The sequence below is a fragment of the Pagrus major genome, chromosome 2, assembly GCF_040436345.1.
Source record: "Pagrus major chromosome 2, Pma_NU_1.0".
In the NCBI taxonomy this organism is placed as follows: Eukaryota; Metazoa; Chordata; class Actinopteri; order Spariformes; family Sparidae; genus Pagrus; species Pagrus major.
In genome coordinates this window covers 36194773-36215408 of record NC_133216.1, presented here as the reverse complement: position 1 = coordinate 36215408, position 20636 = coordinate 36194773, and the positions used below count along the sequence as shown (strand labels likewise).

The 20636-nt window shown below is 44.1% G+C and overlaps 1 protein-coding gene across 1 annotated transcript in view; it reads left to right on the top strand.

Moving 5' to 3' along the window:
* gal3st2 (galactose-3-O-sulfotransferase 2) overlaps positions 1 to 20636 on the top strand; it is a 136777-nt gene that overhangs the window by 105918 nt on the left and 10223 nt on the right. Inside the window, exon 4 of the mRNA XM_073462243.1 lies at positions 13608 to 14268. Within this exon, the coding sequence (XP_073318344.1) occupies positions 13608 to 14268 (661 nt within the window). The remainder of the gene's footprint in view (positions 1 to 13607; positions 14269 to 20636) is intronic.

The window sequence follows — 20636 nt, the reverse complement described above, 5'->3', positions numbered from 1 at the left end:
GGGGGCTAGCAGGCTGGTGGCTAGCGGGCACTGGGACTGAAGCTAACAGAAGGCTAGCAGGCTGGTGGCTAGCAGACACTGAAGCTGGAGCTGATGGGAGGGTAACAGGCTGGTGGCTAGCTGACACTGGAGCTGACAGGAGGTTAGCAAATGCAGGAGCTGGCTGGAGGCTGGTAAAACTGAGCCTCACCGAAGGGAGAGCAGGCTGGTTTGCAGCAGGTTTGGCTGGAGGCTGAGGCTTGGGTTGGTAGCTGGTCACCTGGGGCTGAATAGCTGAGTGCACAGGCTCCATGCTAAGCACAGCGTGGAAGCCACCAGTTCAGTTTAGCTCATTCTTATCTCAAAAGTGGCAATAGCTGTCAGCTTCTCGGAAATGTCCATACTATTGAAAACTACTAACAGAAAAACAGATTGTTCATGGTACTACTCATCTCCTCCATTTGAGCACTGGAGTCTGCTGGGTCCATGTTTGGTCAGTTCATAATGTCAGATTACACGAAGGGGACCCAAACACAAGACACACATGCAGGCAGGGTGTTGAAAAAAAAAGCAGGCTTAATTAAATAAAGCCAAAAACCAACGTCTAATAAATCCAAAATCCAGAATCCAAAAAAGGCAACAACACAAGACAGGCAAAAGGCTGATAACAAAACCAGAGAAACCTATGAAACAAAAGCAAAAAAGCAATGTACAAACAAAAGGCAAAGTACAAAGCAGGAAAACACAAGGAATTAAAAGCCAGAAAAGTCATGGGGTATTCGGACAGGAAACACAGGAACAGACTCAGGGGACTAAACAGACGAACTGACAAAGAGAGCAGGGAGCACACAGACTATATACACAAGGGAGGTAGGGATGATTGGACACAGGTGAAACACATCAGGGAGGAACAGAAAATCACACGGGCAGGAAACACGGACAAAGGGAGGAAATGGAAAGTGCAAAAACACATGAGGACAGAACTTCAAAATAAAACAAGAACAGTAAAATTGTGAGTAGGGTATAGCTGCAGTAGAGGAGGATGCAGATTCAGGACCGCAGTTGTAGGACCGCACTTCTAGGACCCTAGTTTTTCACCACAGCACCACCTACCAAATTGGACAACCCCTTTGGAGATGGAGGGACTAAGATGGACAACAAATAAGTGTGAGTACTGAAAGTGAACAAAGCATGCAGTAGCTTTGAGGTTATTCTGGAGAATATTCTGGGCAGCATTTTTCATTGTTTTGGATTGTTGCAATAATAACAAACATACATTAGCATAAAGCAAGCAAATTTGTCCAATCCCATGTTGATAAGAGTTTTAAAAACTTGAAAAATATCCATTTAAGGTACATTTAGAACAGATAGAAAATGTGTGATTAATTTGCAATTAGTCGCTTGTTAACCATGGACAATCATGCAATTAATCGCGATTAAATATTCTAATTGATTGACAGCCCTAATATATGTGTGTATGTGTGTGTGTATGTGAGAGCGAGAGAGAGAGAGAGATGTGTTTTAATTTAACCACAAGATGGCGTCTCAACAATCCAGGTGATATATATCATGGCCTGATGAGTGAAGGGTGTCATTCTGTTGGATGCCTAATGGTGTTTGAAAATGTCTTAAAAGAGGTTTTCAACCAAGTATTCCTGTTTTGCCCCTGCTGAAGGCATACATTGAAATGCTGGCTTTAATTCAGCAGGATGCTTGAATATACTGTATAGTCATTTAAAAAATGATACATGTCAAAAGTAATGATTCATTCAAGGACAGCAGAGACTTGCTCATGTCTCTGCTGTCCTTGAATGAATCATTACTTTTGACATGTATCATTTTTTAAATGACTATACAGTATACCTGATGTTATAGGCAGATTAAATTGTGTAAAGTTAGCTAAGTATAATGAGCTTATGACACTTTGCTGCAACTGCTTTAGTCTGTTTATTTAGCTAACTGTTTAATATCGCCATATGGACATTTCGGGTAAGACTCTCTTATTTAGCCTGTATTGTGTTGCCATATTGTGTAAATTTCACAATCAGCAGGTGTAATTAATTAGACAGGTGGTTGTGGTCACTAATCAACCCCACCTGTGTATACTGACAGTAAATTGCCAGGATATACACTGAAGAGGGCGTTTTCACGAGACGTCCTTGTGCCAGGTATTAAAAATTCAAATTTGACTATTGTCCTCGTCTTTAAGGTCTAATTGTGATTTTAGCATAATACTTAGTTTGAAGTAATGAAAACTATAATTCTTGCCAACTTCAAAGAATGTTAAAAGCATGTCAATAAGATTTGTGTCTGTAAACTATGTTAAATCAGAAGTAGCCTATTGTCATCAGTGTAAATGCCTGTTTTAGTACTTTGTTTTACCATTTTTATATATTTTGAATGATCTTCAACTGTGGTAACTGCCTGTTTACCCACAATACATGTTACCAGGCAGTGTCCAGGCATTCTGACATAGTTGTGTAAATTTGGATGAGACATTTGCCAATTTTCACAGGTATTATATACAGTACTGTAGCTTATTCTGCAGTATTATTGTCCCACAACGGGGAAATTTGTTTGCCACAGCAGCCAAAGGACAGAATATTTACAAAAAAAACCCAATAACAATAGCCAAAAATTAACAATATAAATAAAAAGGTAAGAAATAGAATAGACTTGTATATACATATAAACATGATATTGTACAAAATTAACAGCAGCGAATTTTTTATTTACAATATAAATAATAAATATGGGTATTAAAAAAATTGACAGTACAGAGTGAGGTCTATTGGGAGCAGTGCTGATTGTAGACTCTGACAGCAGCAGGAAGGAAGGACCTGCGATACCGCTCCTTCACACACTTAGGGTGTATCAGTCTGTTGCTGAAGGAGCTGCCCAGTGCTGTGATAGTGTCCTGCAGGGGGTGGGACTCCTTCACCAGCAGCAATGACAGCTTGTCCATCATCCTGCTCTGGGTCAAGAGCTGGCCTTCTTGATAAGTTTATCAATTCTCTTCCTGCCTGCTGCCGAGATGCTACTGTTCCAGCAGACTACTCCAGGTACTTGTAAGATGTCACCATCTCAATGTCCGTTCCCAGGATGTTCACCTATGTGCAGGGTTGTTTGCGCCTGCGGAAATCCACCACCAGCTCTTTGGTCTTCCTGATGTTGAGCTGGAGGTGGTTCCACTGGCACCAGTCCACAAAGTCCTTAATAAGTTCTCTGTAGGCTCTGTCATCCCCGTCCCTGATGAGGCCGACGATAGCAGAGTCGTCAGAGAACTTTTGTAGATGGCTGTGGGGTGTTTGGTGGGAGAAGTCTGCAGTGTACAGGGTGAACAGAAAAAGGGGCCAGGACTGTTCCCTGTGGGGCCCCCATACAGCAGATGACCGTGTCCGACACACAGTCCAGAATCCTCACATACTGTGGCCGGTTGGTGAGGTAGTCGAGGATCCAGGGCGTGAGGTGTTGGTCCACCCCTGCAAGCTCCAGCTTGTCCCCCAAAAGTGCAGGCTGTATGGTGTTGAAAGCCCTGGAGAAATCAAAGAACATGATCCTCACAGTGCTTCCAGGCTCCTCCAGGTGGGACAGTGATCTGTCCAGGAGGAAGATCATGGCATCATCCACTCCAATGCCAGGTTGATATGCAAACTGGAGTGGGTCCATAAAAGGACCCACCTATGGGCGGAGATGGACGAGGACCAGCTGCTCCAGGGTCTTCATCAGGTGTGAAGTGAGAGCAACTGCTCTGTAGTTGTTTAAGTCCTTAGGGTGAGGGATCTTTGGTACTGGTACCACACAGGAGGTTTTCCACAGCAGTGGCACTTTTCCCAGCTTCAGGCTCATGTTGAAGATGTACTCCACAATCCTGCACAGCTGGTCTGCACAGGACTTGAGGAGCCTGGAGCTGATCCCGTCTGGACCCGTAGCCTTCTTCACCTTCATCTTCCTCAACTGATTTCTCACCTGGATAGTGGAGAGGGACAGATTGGAGCAGGGTGGCTGAGTGTTGCGTGGGGGAGGTGGGTGAATGTCAGGGGGGCAGTGGGGGGAGTCTGCAACATGAAAGCAGTGAAAAGGGAGGTAGAGGTGAGAATGGGGCAGGAAACAGGGGGAGTGGAAGAGGTGGTGGGGGGCAGCAGAGATGACTGGGTCGAGGGAGGGGTGGGTGTCTGGTCAAACCTATTGAAGAATAGGTTCAGGTCGTTCACCCACGTCTGATCCCCGGCAGCCTGAGAGTCTGGTTTCCTCAGCCCTTCCATGCAGCCTGTTAAACTGTCACTGTCCTCCCCATGAGAAACACGCAGTTCTTCCCACACAGTTGAGTCAAAACAGTCCCTCAGAGCCTCTTCAGACTCCTCAGTCCATGTCTTAACTGTGCGGGTTTCCACTGGTTGCCTGTTAACAAGGGGCTTGTAAACAGGCAGGAGATGCACCAGGTTGTGGTCAGATCTTCCCAGGGGAGGGAGGGGGGGATGAGTTGTATGCCTCCTTGCTGTTGGCATAAAATAAGTCCAGTGTTTTATTGTCTCTGGTGTGGCAGCTGACATATTGTGTGAATGTGGGCAGGGTGGAGGACAGAGAGGCATGATTGAAGTCCCCAGAGATGAGGAAGAGGGCCTGTGGGTGCTGTGTCTGCAGTGAGCTTGTGATTGAGTGGAGAACGTCACAAGCTGCATCAGCATTAGCAGAGGGGGGGATATACACAGCGAGTACAATCACCTGTGTAAACTCCCTCGGGAGGTAGTACGGCCTCATGCTAACCGCTAAAAGTTCGATGTCCCTACTGCAGACCTGTTCTTTAACAGTGATGTGCCCAGAGTTACACCATCTGTCATTAACAAACACAGCCAGCCCTCCTCCTTTCCTCTTACCGCTCTCTGCCGTCCTGTCTGCCCGCCGCATTTGAAAGCCATCCAGGTTAGCGTCCGTGTCCGGGGTCAGCGCCGTTAGCCACGTCTCAGTGAACACCATGATGCTGCACCGTTAGCTCATCCATCTTGTTGGGGAGAGATCTCACATTCCCCATGATGACAGACGGGAGGACGGGTCTGTAGCATCTCCTCCTGCTATGGCGAGCAGCTCCAGCGTACAGGCTCCCCGGACACGGCGGAAAACAGTGAAGAAAGCAATATTAAGACCAGAGCGAAAAAAGCAAGTTTGGTCTTCATACTGCCCGGAGAGAGAGCTCCAAAGGGAAGCAATTAAAAATAGTTAAAAAGTACAGAAGAAATATAAACAGAGGAAAAAGCTCAGAAGTGAGCGAGAACTGCTGCAACAGGCTGCCACTCACGCGGCACCATCTTTCATATAACCACATCTTTGATTTTGTCATGTTAATGTATAGCCTGTATTAAGTGATTTCAGAGACACAAACTAAGCTTAATCCTGGACAGAAGATGAAACATTTAGGCATAGGCCTAATTTGTCCGTGAAATGATCTGAAAATGTTTTGTTTGACCAATTATGCTGTCTCTTTTTCAAGATGCATATAACTATCCAAGAACGTAAATCCTTGCCCGAAAGATGTACAGACCATAGTAGAGCTTGCTGTTCTGTATTGGTTTAATGGTGTATTTGTTAAAATGTTTAAAAATGTATCAATTTTCTTTTAGTAGGCCTGGCTGGGCTATAGAGTCTGTCATTGCAGGAGGCAGAACAGGTCTATCTCTCTGGCCCAGTTTTTGATCAGAGGTAAGGACAAAGAATGTCATTTTAAAATAAATATATAAAATATTTTTGTTAACCCTGCAATGATTATGTTGACTGTTTGACTAATTCAGTGAAGTGGAATCATTTCACAGATGGATAGACAAACATTTGAAGACAGAAGGACGACCATTCGACTGGTAAGTAGTGCTGTAACCTACTTCATAATCTGAGGTTTGAATATTGGAAGGGTCAGGAAAAATAAAAAATCAATTTGTTTTTCTCTCTCTCTCTCCCTCTCTCTCTCTCAGAGTTGTTGAGGCATGATGGACTGGAGATTGGAGGATTGGACTAACTAGACCTATAACTTCTGTTCATATTGTTTTCTTTCAGCTGTTTGTTCCTTGGTATTGTTAACTGTTTCTATCATTGTTTATTTTTGCTTATTGTTTTTGGGATGTGTATGTGAAATATATATATATATATATATCTTTAAACTGCCCCCAGAGTCATCCTTGTGTCTTGCCTTTTCCTAACCTTTGAAATATCTGGTTGAGATCTAGTCAAGTCAGTTTTATTTATATCACACCAAATCATAACAGAAGTCTCTGTCTGTCTCTCAGGGCACTTAACCCTTAACCCTAACCCGACTATAAATTTAAAAAAAATCCTGAGTATAATTAAATAATTCTGCTCCCTGTAGGCTGTCGAAGTTGTTTTACTTGCAGGCTTTGCCAGTGTTGACGAGAGGAGGTCGACACTGTTCTTGTGCAACACATGTCCGAGGATGTCGGGCAAGAAAAGAAAGGTGGAAGACATTAGAAGCTATTTCACCAAACAAAGTTTAAGTCACCTGAGGAAAATAGTCCCCCCTCATAGGCTACCGCTAATGAATGCAAAACATTGTTTCCACCGTTTCCTCACTCTTAATGGCGATTGATTTGTTACTTTGTCAGGTGACAGAAGAAGCAACACAGCTGTCCCCTTTAGACAGCGGTGGAGTGGCGGGGAATAAGGACATGGTAGTTATTTTAATTTTAAGTGTTAGCTAGTTGTAATATTAAAAGTTGGCCTAGTGAATACTACTGATCTTCGAGATTTGTGTTATTTCATTAGGGTGCTGCAGCAATCTTGCCTGGTTGTAGGCCTAGTTCAGGGAGAGGCCAGGTGGAGTTACAGGTGAGACCTCAACATAGGCTATAACACTGTAATGCAATTCAAATGTAAATTTGTTTTTACACAAAATATAAAATGTGTAATTATTAACTTTATAAATGCGATGTTGCCTGCCTGCATATTTTCACATGCAGTCATAGAGAGTGGTTTAATTATATAATGTGGTCTATTTCTAAGGAAACTGGTCCAGCTGTAGACAGCAACAGGGAGAGAAGCAGTGAGGGTGAGGAGTCTGACGACAATGAAGAACAGTGTAGAACTGGAGACATTCTTGATATTGAGAGCAAGCCAAATCAACCTCATCCCAAATTAATTTGTGTTCAAACATTGCCCAATAAGGTCCTCCACTTTCAGGAAGATTGGTACAACAGTATCCGTGGCTTCACTATAGCCCAACAGTGAAGGGAATTCTTTGCTTCCACTGTGTGAAAACATACACAATAAAGAAAAGTACACTGTCCAAAAAAGCAGACCCGGCATTCTCCTCAAAGGGATTTGCTAATTGGAAAAATGCTCTTCATAGATTTGAATGCCATCAGAATAGCAAAGCTCACCACCATGCAGTCACAGTCAGTAGCCAAGAGGCAGCCCCAATAGAGTCACAATTCTCAAGTGCATGGGCAAAACAGCAAGAAAATGCTAGGCACTGCCTAGAGAGCATTGTAGATTCTGTACAGTACCTCGCTAGACAGGGCTTTGCATTGCGAGGGCACGGTTCTGAAGAAGGTCATTTTTACCAACATTTGAAACAGAAAGCCAAGAGAGATACCCGCCTCTCTGACTGGCTGTCCCGCTCTCATGACTATACATCTCCACAAGTACAAAATGAGATTTTGCAGTTGTTAGGAAACAGCATTGTCAGAGGTATTGCACAGTCAATCAAGGCTTTACCCATCATGCAGTACTCCATCATTATAGATGGGACTCAGGATATCTGTGGTATAGAGCAGGAGTCCATATGTATCAGATATGTGGACCAGGACTTAGTACCTCATGAGGTTTTTATTGGCTTATATGAGGTCTCAGGTACTACTGGAGACTCAAATACTAGAGTGGCTAGGGATGTTCTCTTCAGGCTTAACATTCCTATTGCTTATTTAAGAGGTCAAACCTATGACGGGGCAGCAAATATGTCAGGGATGCATTCAGGAGTACAAGCAGAAATGAAGAGGCAGCAACCATTGGCATTGTATGTGCATTGTGGGACACACTGTCTTAACTTGATAACACAGTCTGCATGTGAATCTAGTCCTTCAATACGTGATGCTTTGCAATGGGTACATGAATTAGGGACATTAAACAAGATCTCAGGTAAAGTCAAAGCCATCTTTTTAGCGATAGCAGCTTCAGGGGACGGACCATCAGCCTCACTAAGACCACTGTGCCCCACCCGGTGGACAGTGAGAGGGAAAGCAATCAGAGCAGTGCTCTCCCAGTACGAGAATGTTTTGACTAGCTTAGAGGAGATGGAAGCCAACAATGGAACCAGCACAGGTGCGAAGGCAAATGGGCTCAAAGAGCATTTTAAAAAGGGCAAAACAGTGCTAGGCCTTCTTTTGGCAGTAGAGGTAATTGAGGTCCTTGAATGTCTGAACAAGTCCCTGCAGAAACGGACTGAAACTATCGCAGGCATGAAGAGTGCGATTGATTGTGTAAGATCCACTGTACAGGGTAAGAAGAGTGAGACAAGCTTCCACGTGATTTTTGATAAAGCAGTGGAAATGGTTGAATCCCTTGGGATTGAACCAATTCAGGCTCCCTACCAAAGGCCTCCTCTAAAACGCTATACGGGAGGGGCAAGCCAGCATATTCCAAAAAACGCCAGAGGAATACTACAGGGCAGAATACTGCAAAATGCTAGATTGTGTAGATGTCCAGTTTGAGGCAAGCTTTAACCAGCCTGATCTGAGAATCTTACAGGAACTAGAGGATGTGCTGGTCACTGGGCAAGTCAGTGAAATTGTTGGTCAGTACCCAGAGCTAAACATCAACAGCCTTAAGATTCAGCTGTCAATGTTCAGGTCTAAATACAAAATTCAGTCCGCCAAAGATGTGGCTGATCTCATGAGAGAGATGCCAGTTGAGGTAAGGGGCCTATTTGATCAAGTAGAAACCCTTCCGAGGCTTTTGTTAGTCATCCTTGTATCATCGTCAGAGGCGGAGCGGAGTTTCAGTTAGAAGTTTGGTTACTGGCTATGTCCCCACCAATGTCAAAATCAAACCTACACCCTTGCTCACAAGGTATTATTTGGGTAGAATACATTTTCAAAACTATAACAAAAAGTATTTTGATGCAATACTGTCTTGTTTGCACTTTTGCAAAAATTTGGTTGGTGGTGCTGTGGCGAAAAACTGGGGTCCTAGAACTGCGGTCCTGATAATGCAATCCTAAAAGCACAGCCTCCTCTACTGCAGGAATGTAGGATTGAAGATTGTTTGGAATAAAGCAGTTATCTTCCTGATACATCCTGAGCTCCAAAATATTTATTTCAGAAGCTGAACGTTTAATGGTTTCCTACGGAAAGTTTTCTCTCTCCTGTCAACTACAGCTTTTAGCTTTGCTGCTGAAAATGTGCTACGGTATTCATCACAGTGACATTACATTACATGCCTATATATTGTCTGGACTGTCTAGTTGAGGTTGCTGCTGGAAAGAGTTTTGTTTTGTGTGTTTGTATGTGTGAGAGAGGGACAGCTCAAAACATTAGTGAACATTAGCATACGAGATCTATAATGCTATAATGAGAGGTGAAAATATTTTAGGATCATTAAGAAACTGTGACAAATTAGATTTTGGCGGCCTGCCAGAGTCTGGGTAATTAACCCCATGAAGACTAGGTATAAAAAGAAACACATGGACAGGTTTTTAGATTTTTGCAATACTGAGCTTATTCTTTCACCTCTATTGCAGTTTGAAGTCACTATCATACTTGCTTTGTATGAGCACACCATAAAAACAAAAAACAGAATATGTTTTTTATTTACTAACTTGAGGAGTTAGTCCCAGCGCCCAGCGTCTTTTTCAGAGCACTCTGCCTTTTTTGTGCAGCTGCTCTTTTGTCTTTTTCCTGGCCTAAGCAATAATATTTACTGTATTTTCAACTCCTATGGACCATGTCAAGTACCCACATACTCCTTGCTCTGATGTCCCGATGTCCAATAAAAACACAAATGGATAGTAAACAGCAGTGTCGATCACACAGTGGCGGTTGTCAAGATATTGTCATGATATTGTCATAGAGACAAGATGCACGTGCAGCGTTTTTTCTCAGTGAACAAATGCTTCATCTCAGCACTCCTGAGCGCACAGCCAGTGTTTCTCCGCCCAAAAAAAACACTGTGGACACGGGCCCTAACTGTGTGAATGTGATCAGGGTGTTCCTGGAAAAGAAAGCATTGTTCTGAGTGAGCTCTCCTTGAATAAATAAAGATTGATGAAGGATCAGCTGATAATGTTTTCATGTGTGTGTGTGTGTGTGTGTGTCATCATGCTAAAATGTTGTGTTGGAGGCTTAATTATGGAACCAACTTATGTTCTCGCAAGCCCCGCCCTACTCCTTCTCTGATTGATTGGCTTTGTTGGTTGTGTTCTCCATGCCTTACTCAAACTGTTATTACACAAAGTAGCTCTGGTAGCATTTTTTTAACTGTTGTTTTGAGGATAAACAGGGGAACTCTTTGGCCCTTCTCCTGCTGCTCGTGTCAGGGTCACTCATTCTCCAAAGCCGCTCTTTACTGTCTGAGTGTATCTGGACTTGTAGGTAGAGCAGACAGGCTAGGTGTGGACACAGGAGAACAGCCAAGGACAGGGCGCGGGTTCCACCGATCTCCTTCCCTCTTGTCCAGTGGACTACCAAAGTAGAGGAAATCTCTGTCAGCATAATTGACACATTATTATTTATCTAACTCTATTTGTGGTTATCTGGTGTAATAGGTTGTGCTTGTGTTTTCCTCGTGGTTGGTTTGTAAAACAAGAAGCCAGCAGCAGAGCTGATGTAGGGGATTATGAGCCATAGTTGCCCCAGCGAATACACCACCACTACTGGCTGTCACAGCGGCAGGGGCAGCCCGCCTGTCCACTCCTAACGAGTCCAGAGACACTCTGACAGTGAGTGGCTCCAGAGAATGAGTGATCTAAACCGGAGCAGCAGAAGACTGGGAGAGAGGCTGAAGAGGTTATGTGTTTACTCGCAAAACAACAGCTCAAAAACATAGAGTCAAGCATAGAGAACACAACCAATAAACCCAACCAATCAGGTGGAGTGGGGCTGGTCTTGCGAGAACATAAGTGGAATCCATAATAACGTGTCCTGGAGACATATTTTTGGTGTTCATATGTGTGCCTGTTTGTGGACAGACTTTTGTCAGCGCGATAGCGTCACAACTGTGCAAGAAGGAGGTTTAGGTTAGGAGTTTCTGTAGTGTTGCTTTAATTGCGCACCTTCACGCATGCACACTGCATTGGCTTGCCTCGCCTTTCTGTTTATCTTTCCTTTCTGTTTCTCAATCCAATCTGTTTCTCTCTTCTTCTGTTTCTCTTTCTTTTCTGTTTCTCCCTCTACCATCAACGTTATCTGCCTTCTTCTTCTTCTAAATGCCCAAAAAACACACATCTTGATTAGGAATTTGTCACCTTTGATTCCATAACAGCAGGTGAGCTGGGTGAGGAGGAACCTTGTTAATTTTGTAGCCATCAAAACCAACATGAACTGAATGACATTGCAACAACCAGGTGCACTTACAAGTTTGTATATAGCAACCGCATAGGTGAGCCTACATTAAATAGGAGAGGTTGCATCACATTCAGTATATACAGGATATAATACCAGAGAGCATGTCTGCTGGGTCTCTGTGATTGACAGCAAACGGGAGGGGCAGAGGGAGGGCAGGTTGTCCACTAGTTAATCAATGGTGCGTGGTGTTGTTCTCTTGGACTGATAAAAAAAATATAAGAAAATAAAAAAATGCTACAATGGGTCACCAAATATACTTGGGCTTGCCCAAGTAAAATATAATTATTGGAAACACTGCTATAGCCTACATTTAATAAGTTACATGTATTAGGAGACAGTCTAGGTTTAGAGAGGAACTAAACCCCAGAGGTTTAGCTAAAGTGCCTCTACCCTGGAAATTTTTTAAAAAATGCATCAACATGGACAGGGCTGACAGGGGATGCTGCGATCTCCCGGTCCAAAACACACAGGTTCGTCACCATAAAATCCAGTTGAAGATCCCGGTTTGTTGCCATGAAACAGGCTGTAATTTGTCCTGTGGTCTCCTTAAAATATGAATGGTTTCAAACTCACAAATGTTGAAACACAGTCTCAAACTGCACTCACTGATTTAGCAGCTTTCTCTCTTGTAATTCTACTGCCTCTAACTCTCGAAAGTCAGGTCATATACATGTAATGTGAACATAATATGACACATTTCATCGGAATATCAATATGGTATGAACGTGTCAGTGGTTTGCAGAAACATTAACTGCCAACATTTTATCCTGGTAACTGGGCTGTTACCAAATGCATTTTTTATCTAAGTCCGGGGTCTCAAACTCAAATAGCTTGGCACTGCAGGTATTGTCATCTCATAGGAGGGCCAATGCAGCGTTCACGTACTACAAGAAAGTGCAATATATTGTCTTTATTTTGATTATTAACATAACAATATAAAAATGCAAACAGCAGTTTGTATACATTTTTATATGATCAGTTGTAAACAGTAAGTGCAAATCTTTTTTTCCCTACTCTGATATAACTTATTGAAACCTTGCACTGAATTAACTAATGAAATACACCTGGAAGCATCTCTGCTCATATTTTCTTTATATTCACAAAACAAATTTGCAAACATCTGTATGCACATTCAATTTAACAGTGGAAATCTTTTTTCCTAGTATGGACCTACCCTAGCCTGAGTCTTTTTTCCCTTAGGGGAGAAGTTAGTATCATCACTCCCTGCTTTACTCCCCACTCCCTGCCTTGCTGAGCTTAGTTTCCTTATAGGTGGGGTCAGCTATTCTAATTCTAACTCTTCCATTACTCTGTTTGTCATGTTCAGTGAATATCTAGTCACGGTCAGCCATCTGTTTGTTCTGTGTGTGTGCTTGAAAAAAGTTGTTTGTCCATAGCCCTGGCTGTTTCCCTGGAAACAAGCAAAGAGGCTCGAACCGAGCCTCACTACACTATTCTAGTCAATCAACATCAGGTTGTTTTTGTGCTCAAGCAAGGCAAGAAGAAGTGGAGGGGAAATGTGGTGAGCGAGAAGAGTGATTAATCTGGCATGCAAACATGTTACTGCACTGTTAAGCAGGAAAAGTAGCAGAGGAACAGCCAAAGATGGGAAGGACTGAAGAGCAAAACTTAAAAAAGAAGGGTGTTATGATCAGGCAAGGGCTGAGTGTCATCTTAACATTGGTGAGGGTTTCCGAAAGAGAGTTGAGAGGCATGCAGACAAATGAGCTTTGATAGGTGGGTAACATTAGTGTTAATATGTAACATATTTCAAAAGTGTTTTGCAGTTGAGTTCAAATATGAGTAATTGATGGAATGATACATTCAGGGAAGGTCATGTAACTTATAATTACAGGAAATCCTTCAACCCCATTCAGGAGCCTAGGTTTAAACTTTTCTTTGTTACTATGCAAACTACAATCTAATTTGATTGATAAACTGACAAGGTAACAACTTAAGTGGCTGGTGTCATGAGTATTTTGGTACCTTACAAAAGTCTCTTTGTAAAATATTTCTGTGCTCCACATTACACAACATTATACTGACTGTGTTTATGACTTATTACAGGAATGGCAAGCTGACAGGACTACCAAATCTGAGATTCTCTGTCAACAAACAGCACCTGTTTCCTGCTCTACAAAATGTCTGGAAAGACCCCCATTCTGAGGCTTCACAGATAGAAAGAACTGCATATCTCCATCATCAGAATGAGGGATATGGAAAGCCATCAGATTATATTATGTCAAGACGTGTGGATAAAATTGTCAGCCTTGCCACAGACTCTCAGATAGAGACAAAAATAGTTTTACCTGGAAAACGACTTCTACCCAAACATGGAAACCAACCGAGCCTTGGACATCCAGGTTCTTTGTTTCTCCCAACTACAAGGAAAAGTTTAACTACAGGCACAGACCAAAGGCTCATAAACACTGCCACTCAATCCAGTTTTTTGAAAGCTCACACCAACGCTGTCGATATTAAGCCAACTTGCCACCCGAAGTCTCACATTGTTTTCCTCAAGACACACAAAACAGCAAGCAGCACTATTTTAAACATCCTGTATCGCTATGGTGAAAGTAGAAACTTGACCTTTGCCCTCCCTCTGAACAAACACAGCCAGTTATTTTACCCATTCTTCTTTAGTTCACATTTTGTGGAAGGTTTCAGCAGCAGAAGTGAGAGGGAGTTCCACATCATGTGCAACCACATGAGGTTTAGAAAATCTGAGGTGAGCTTTATCAGAAATTGATTTGATTTGTGTAGATGAATTTACAGCCCAGTTTATGTCTATGTAAACCCAATATGGCCTGAATTTAGGCTAAATGTCAAAACAAGTTTAAGATAGACAATTTATGAGGGCCCCTTAGGGCTAATTGTGGGTGGAGGTGGAACTGAATGTATTGTGTTTGTTTGGAATTACACTCAAGTGTGTGTAATACCTTTTTGAAACTTATTTTATCAAGTGCTCAATTAATACAATTAAGACTGTCTCTATGAAGATGGTAGTCAATTGAAATGAACAAATGCTGAAGAAATCTGATGATCACTTTTACCCATGAGTCCAGCCAACATGTCCATGTGGGCCCCACATTGGTTGATAATGAGCTGGCATTTGGGCCTCCTTTTGGAAACCTGAGTGAGATCAAAAAATTCCAAACCTCTGATTGGTGGACCACCGCTCTACGTCCTGAGCCACTTCTAGAATGCTTGAAAATATTTTCCGCTTTCACAGACAGCTGCGGTCTACTAGTGATTTGGGCAACACGGGCTGCACTCAATACCCCACACAACCTCACGACTTTCAGAAATCTGTGGGATGTTTACCATGGCATGAGGCAGTTGTAAAAAGAGGTTTGCTAAACTAAAGATCAGTATTTTTTTTTTTTTAAAGTGCCTTGTAGTATGTTTTAAAGTGAGAGTATAAAAGCCACACTCAGGGTGCAACATTAACCTTTTTTGTGCATTGGCCAAATGGCTAGTGTATGTTCAAATTTTACCAGCTACTCAATCAATTACCATTTTTTGGGGGCTAGTGAGTGAAGCAAATCCTTTCATAAGTAAGTTTAGCCTTATCAGTGCTACCCTGGGGGATCTCGACAGGAATTATGCACACTGTTCTTGGTTCAAGCTCCAGTTTATTCACTTGAACACTCAACACAAAGTACAGTCACAAAAAAGGTCCGATCCCGTCCCAGGCGTTGGACTGCTGCTTCTCCCACAACCCTCCCCCCTGAGGTCCAGCACACTACTAGATATAAAGGGCGACAGTGATTAGCAAAACAAGTGCCAGCTTTGCCAATCACTCACCTGGCGCTGCTCTCCTGAGCCCTATCCACCCTTCTCTCTCTCCTGCAGCTGCATCTTGACCACGCCCACCTCCACATACCTCCACCGGCCGACATAGGCCGGGGAGCCATCCAGTCGAACCTACTCTTCCCCCACCCATCCACCCCCCCTCCCCTCCCCTCCCCACAGGAGTGGGAGAGAAAGTCGGCCATGGCCATCTGTGCCCCTGGCCTATGGACCACCCTGAAATGGAAAGGCTGCAAAGCCAGATACCACCGGGTGATGCGGGCGTTGGCATCTTTCATGCGGTGAAGCCACTGGAGGGGAGCATGGTCCGAACAGAGGACGACCGGCCGCCCCAGCAGGTAGTACCGCAGTGTGCCGACTGCCTACCGGATAGCCAGACACTCCTTTTCAATGGTGCTGTACCGAGACTCCCTCTTGGACAGCTTCCGGCTGATGTAAAGCACCGGGTGATCGACCCCCTGCACCTGCTGAGACAAAATGGCCCCCAGCCCCTGTTCGAGGCATCAGTCTGCAGGAGAAAAGGGAGAGAGAAGTTAGGCATGTGGAGAAGAGGCTCCCCACAGAGGGCTTATTTGACCGTCTCAGTCGGCATGGCTCCGTTCACTGGACTGGATCTGAGGCAACCTTCCGGGTGAGGTCAGTCATGGGGCTGGTCAGGTCCGCAAAGCAGGGAATAAACTGCCGGTAGTAGCCAGCCAGCCCCAAGAAACGCCTCACCTCTTTTCGCAATCGCAGCTATCTTTTCTACCTGAGGATGCACCTGCCCGCCACCCAAGTGGTACCCCAGATACCGTACCTCCCCCCATCCAACTGCACACTTCTTTGGGTTGGCCATGAGCCCCGGCCGCCTCAGTGACTCGAGCACCGCGGCCACCTGCTGCATATCCTCGGCCCAGCTGCCACTGTGGATGATGACATCATCCAAGTAGGCGGCCACATACGCAGCATGCAGACGCCACACTCGGTTCAGGAGGCACTGGAACAATTCCCCGTTTGGTTGTATTCAATACAACCATACGGGGTAGAGAAGGCCGTCTTTTCCTTAGACCCTGGAGACAAGGGAATCTGCCAGTAGCCCTTGGTCAAACCCAGTGTCGTAAAAAAACGAGCCATGCCCAACCAATCCAGGAGCTCCCGGGGCCCGGGTCGACCCGGGGCATGGAATAGGCATCAAATTGTGAAACATCATTCATCTTGCGATAGTCCACACAGAACCGGATTGTCCCATCCTTCTTGACCACAAGAACTATGGGGCTACACCAGGCACTGTTGGACTCTTCTATTACCCCCATCTCCAGCATGGCTGCCAATTCCCCCGAACCACTTTTCTCTTGTGTTCCGGTAACCGATAGGGCCGTGACTGCACCGCCACACCCGGCCACGCCTCGATATGGTGCTGTAAGAGGTCTGTGCATCCTGGCAGGGGGGAGAACACATCAGCATAAAGCTTCTGCAACCTGGCAAAATCTGCTCCCTGGGACGGTGTGAGATGGTCATCACAGAGGAGCCAGGTGGACTTGGCGGATTTTGGCACCTCAGGCCCCAGCTCATCTCTCTCCATCACCGTTGTCACCAGGGAAACAGGCTCCGCCTCTCTCCATGCTTTAAGGAGGTTGAGGTGGTAAATTTGCATTGCCCCTCCCCTGTCAGAACACACAATCTCATAGTCGACGTCACCCACTCGCCGTGTGACCACGAAGGGTCCTTGCCACTTTGCGAGTAATTTGGAGCTGGATGACGGGAGTAATACAAGCACTTTATCTCCCAGTGCAAATTCTCTTAACCCTCTAGGCGCCAAAGTCGCATTATTGCGACAGGCAACATTGCTGAATAAAACAGCCCGTATCTTTAAATCTACTGCCTTGTGCTGTTACTGCTTGCTACCACTAGATGGCCACTAGATTCAGCTTCAATCCTGACGTCATTTGTGGGTGTGTTTCTATGCAAAATACCTGAGAAAAAAAAAGTTTGAAACCCGACACCAGCTGTCAGAGCGGCAGCGGCTAAGTGGCAGAGTGGGAGAGGAGAGAGCCGCGGAGCGGTGGCAGAAGTGTGCTGGACAGATCGAGAGACAGATAGCGATTTTTGTAATAAAAAACAAAATGCCCAAAAGACTTTACAGTGTGGATGAGGTGCTTGCACAGATCTTTGCTGATCGCGATTCAGAAGGGGACAATTTGCCCTCTGATGACGATCGCTCGTCACAGACGAGTGACTCTGACAATGCTGCAGCTGCACACACTGTCACACAAGCAACACACACTGATCACGGCGAGAGTTTTCTTTTCTTTTTACAAGTTAGATTAGGAAATTTACTCCTATCAGATTCCTGTTCATTTACTCTGAGGATGAGAGGATGAAAAAAATCTATGAAAAAATGAAATGAAATGAAAAAAAATCTACTGTGTAAATATGTTCAGAATTCCGTTTTACTGAATTTTACCTGGTGATATACAAATTAGATTAGTAAATTTACTCCAATCAAACTCCTGTTCCTTTATTTTCCTTTGAGGATGAGATGACAATATAAATATTTTTTTTCTGTGTAAATATGTTCAAAAATCAGTTCTACTGAAAGTTACTTTCAGTCACCTGGTGACGTCACAATATGCAAATTAGATGATTACATTTACTCCCATCACACACTTTAGGTCATTATGAATATTTTTCTCATTTACACTATGGATTTATCTCTCACCACTTCCAAGCTACAGCCTTTTGAAATCTTAAAATCCAAATGGAATATTTTCCTAAATAAAATCTGGCGCCTAGAGGATTAACCCTCTTCTACGTAACTTTCAGTAAAACTGATTTTTTAACATATTTACAAAAAAAATAAATTTATATTGTCATCTCATCCTCAAAATACAGGAACAGGAGTTTGATTGGAGTAAATTTACTAATCTAATTTGTATATCACCAGGTAATCAGAGTAAATGAACAGGAATCTGATAGGAGGCTTGATCAGTGATCAATGTGATCAGTGACAGTGTGTGCAGCTGCAGCATCGTCAGAGTCACTTGTCTCTGACGAGCGATCGTCATCAGAGGGCAAATCGTCCCCTTCTGAATCGCGATCAGCACAGATCTGTGCAAGCACCTCATCCACACTGTAAAGTCCTCTGGGCATTTTGTTTTTTATTACAAAAATCGCTATCTGTCTCTATCTGTCCAGCACGCTCCTGCCACCGCTCTGCTGCTCTCTCCTCTCCCGCTCTGCCGCTCTGACAGCTGGTGTCGGGTTTCAAACTTTTTTTTCTCAGATATTTTGCATAGAAATACACCCACAAATGACGTCAGGATTGAAGCTGAATCTAGTGGTAGCAAGCAGTAACAGCACAAGGCAGTAGATTTAAAGATATGGGCTGTTTTATTCAGCAATGTTGCCTGTCGCAATAATGCGACTTTGGCGCCTAGAGGGTTAATCTAATTCCTCTGTTGTACAGGCATTGTTGACGCTCCTGGGCCTTGAGCAAATTCTCCCACGACAACTGCCCTAGTGTGTGGAGTTTTGCTCTCAGGTCCAGGACGTACTGAACTTCATTTTTACTCGGGCTCGGCCCCTCCTCCCAGCTTTCTTTAACCAGGTCCCTGGTAACTCGGGAGATGACCTGAAACAGCGCCTGTGCCACACTCTGCAGAGATAGTAAGTGTGCAGGGGCACTGCTTCAGGATAACGCGTTGCGTAGTCCACAACGACTAACACAAAGCAATACCCCCGTGCACACCAGTGAAACGGCCCGATGAGGTCCATACCAATCCACTCAAATGGAACCTCCATGAGTGGTGTGAGGGACCGAGTCGGTTGCAATGAGGGCAACAGATAGTAACTTCAAAAAAAAAGGTTTTATTTACCCAAAATATACAGAAACCAAATTACTCAAATGAACATAAGGTCTGGGCCCATAAAAGAGGTCAAATTAACAAACCTGTGCAAAAGTCAACTGAATAAACTAACAGAAGACAAAACAGAACAGAATTAAACAGACCTCCCTAATGAACACAAGGGAGAACTTATATACTGGGTGGTCAGCCCATACTAACAAAAGAGGGGTTAACTTAAACCCTAAACACAAAAGACCACAGCTAATTCACAAACAAAACAACCTAGGAAAGGTAACGTATTAGAATAAACACAATCTATGCATAACCAAACAAACTGAAATTACTAATGGTCTAAGGAAAATAATATACATAACTAAAACACTAAACTCCCCCCCATGGTGCACCAGCCCTTGGGTTGGCCCAATTAGTGCTGCCTCTTATAAAATGGCTGAGCGTGTGGGGGCAGATCCTTTTATCAGGAGGATCCCAGCAACACCAACAGCACCAGCAGCACCAGCAGCACCAACAGCACCGGTAACTCAAAGAACAGAGAGAGATTAGAAACAACAAAAGCTAACTAAATATATGTGCTCAAATAAAACTAATGTATTGCCAAATAATAAAGTATGTTGTATGCAACCAAACCTGTGTGAGTTATTTCAATACTTAAGTGTTAAACCAACTTATAGAATGTATAAACAAAATATGGTTAACATAAATATAGAAACAAAATAGTATAGTGTATAATGTGAATGTAGGTGCAGTGGGCTACCGTTGTCATGGCTGTGTGGCCACAGCTGTGGCCATCACACACTCCCCCCCTTCGGAGTCTTCGCTGGAACAGCGGGAGAGGTAATCCGCAGTGGTGTTATCCCTGCCAGGGATGTGCTGCACCGTGAACCGATATGGCTGCATGGCAAGATACCACCGGGTGATTCGCCCATTAGTGTCTTTCATCCTCTCCAACCATTGCAGTGCCTTATGGTCAGTCTCCAAAGTGAACTCTCTCCCCAGTAGATAATACTTGAATGAGTCCAGGGCCCACTTCACCGCCAAGGCTTCTTTTTCCACTGTGGAGTAGCGGACCTCTCTGGGGAATAACTTCCGGCTGATGTAAGCCACAGGATGCTGGTCCCCTTTCACTCCCTGCAAAAGCACAGCTCCAACACCCCTCTCAGATGCATCAGTTTGCAGTGTGAAATGTTCATTGAAATCTGGACTGTGGAGAACAGGGCTCTTACTCAGGGATTCCTGGATGTCCTTAAAAGCAGCCACTGCCTCAGCTGTCCACTGGATGTGGTTGGGGCACCTTGAGCCAGTTCGGTCGGTCAGGAGGGCAGCCCTGGCTGAGAAGTTCGGAATGAACCGATGGTAAAAGCCAGCCATCCCCAGGAAGGATCTCAGCTGCTTCCTACTCTGTGGGAGAGGACACGACTTGAGTGCATGCACTTTATGGACT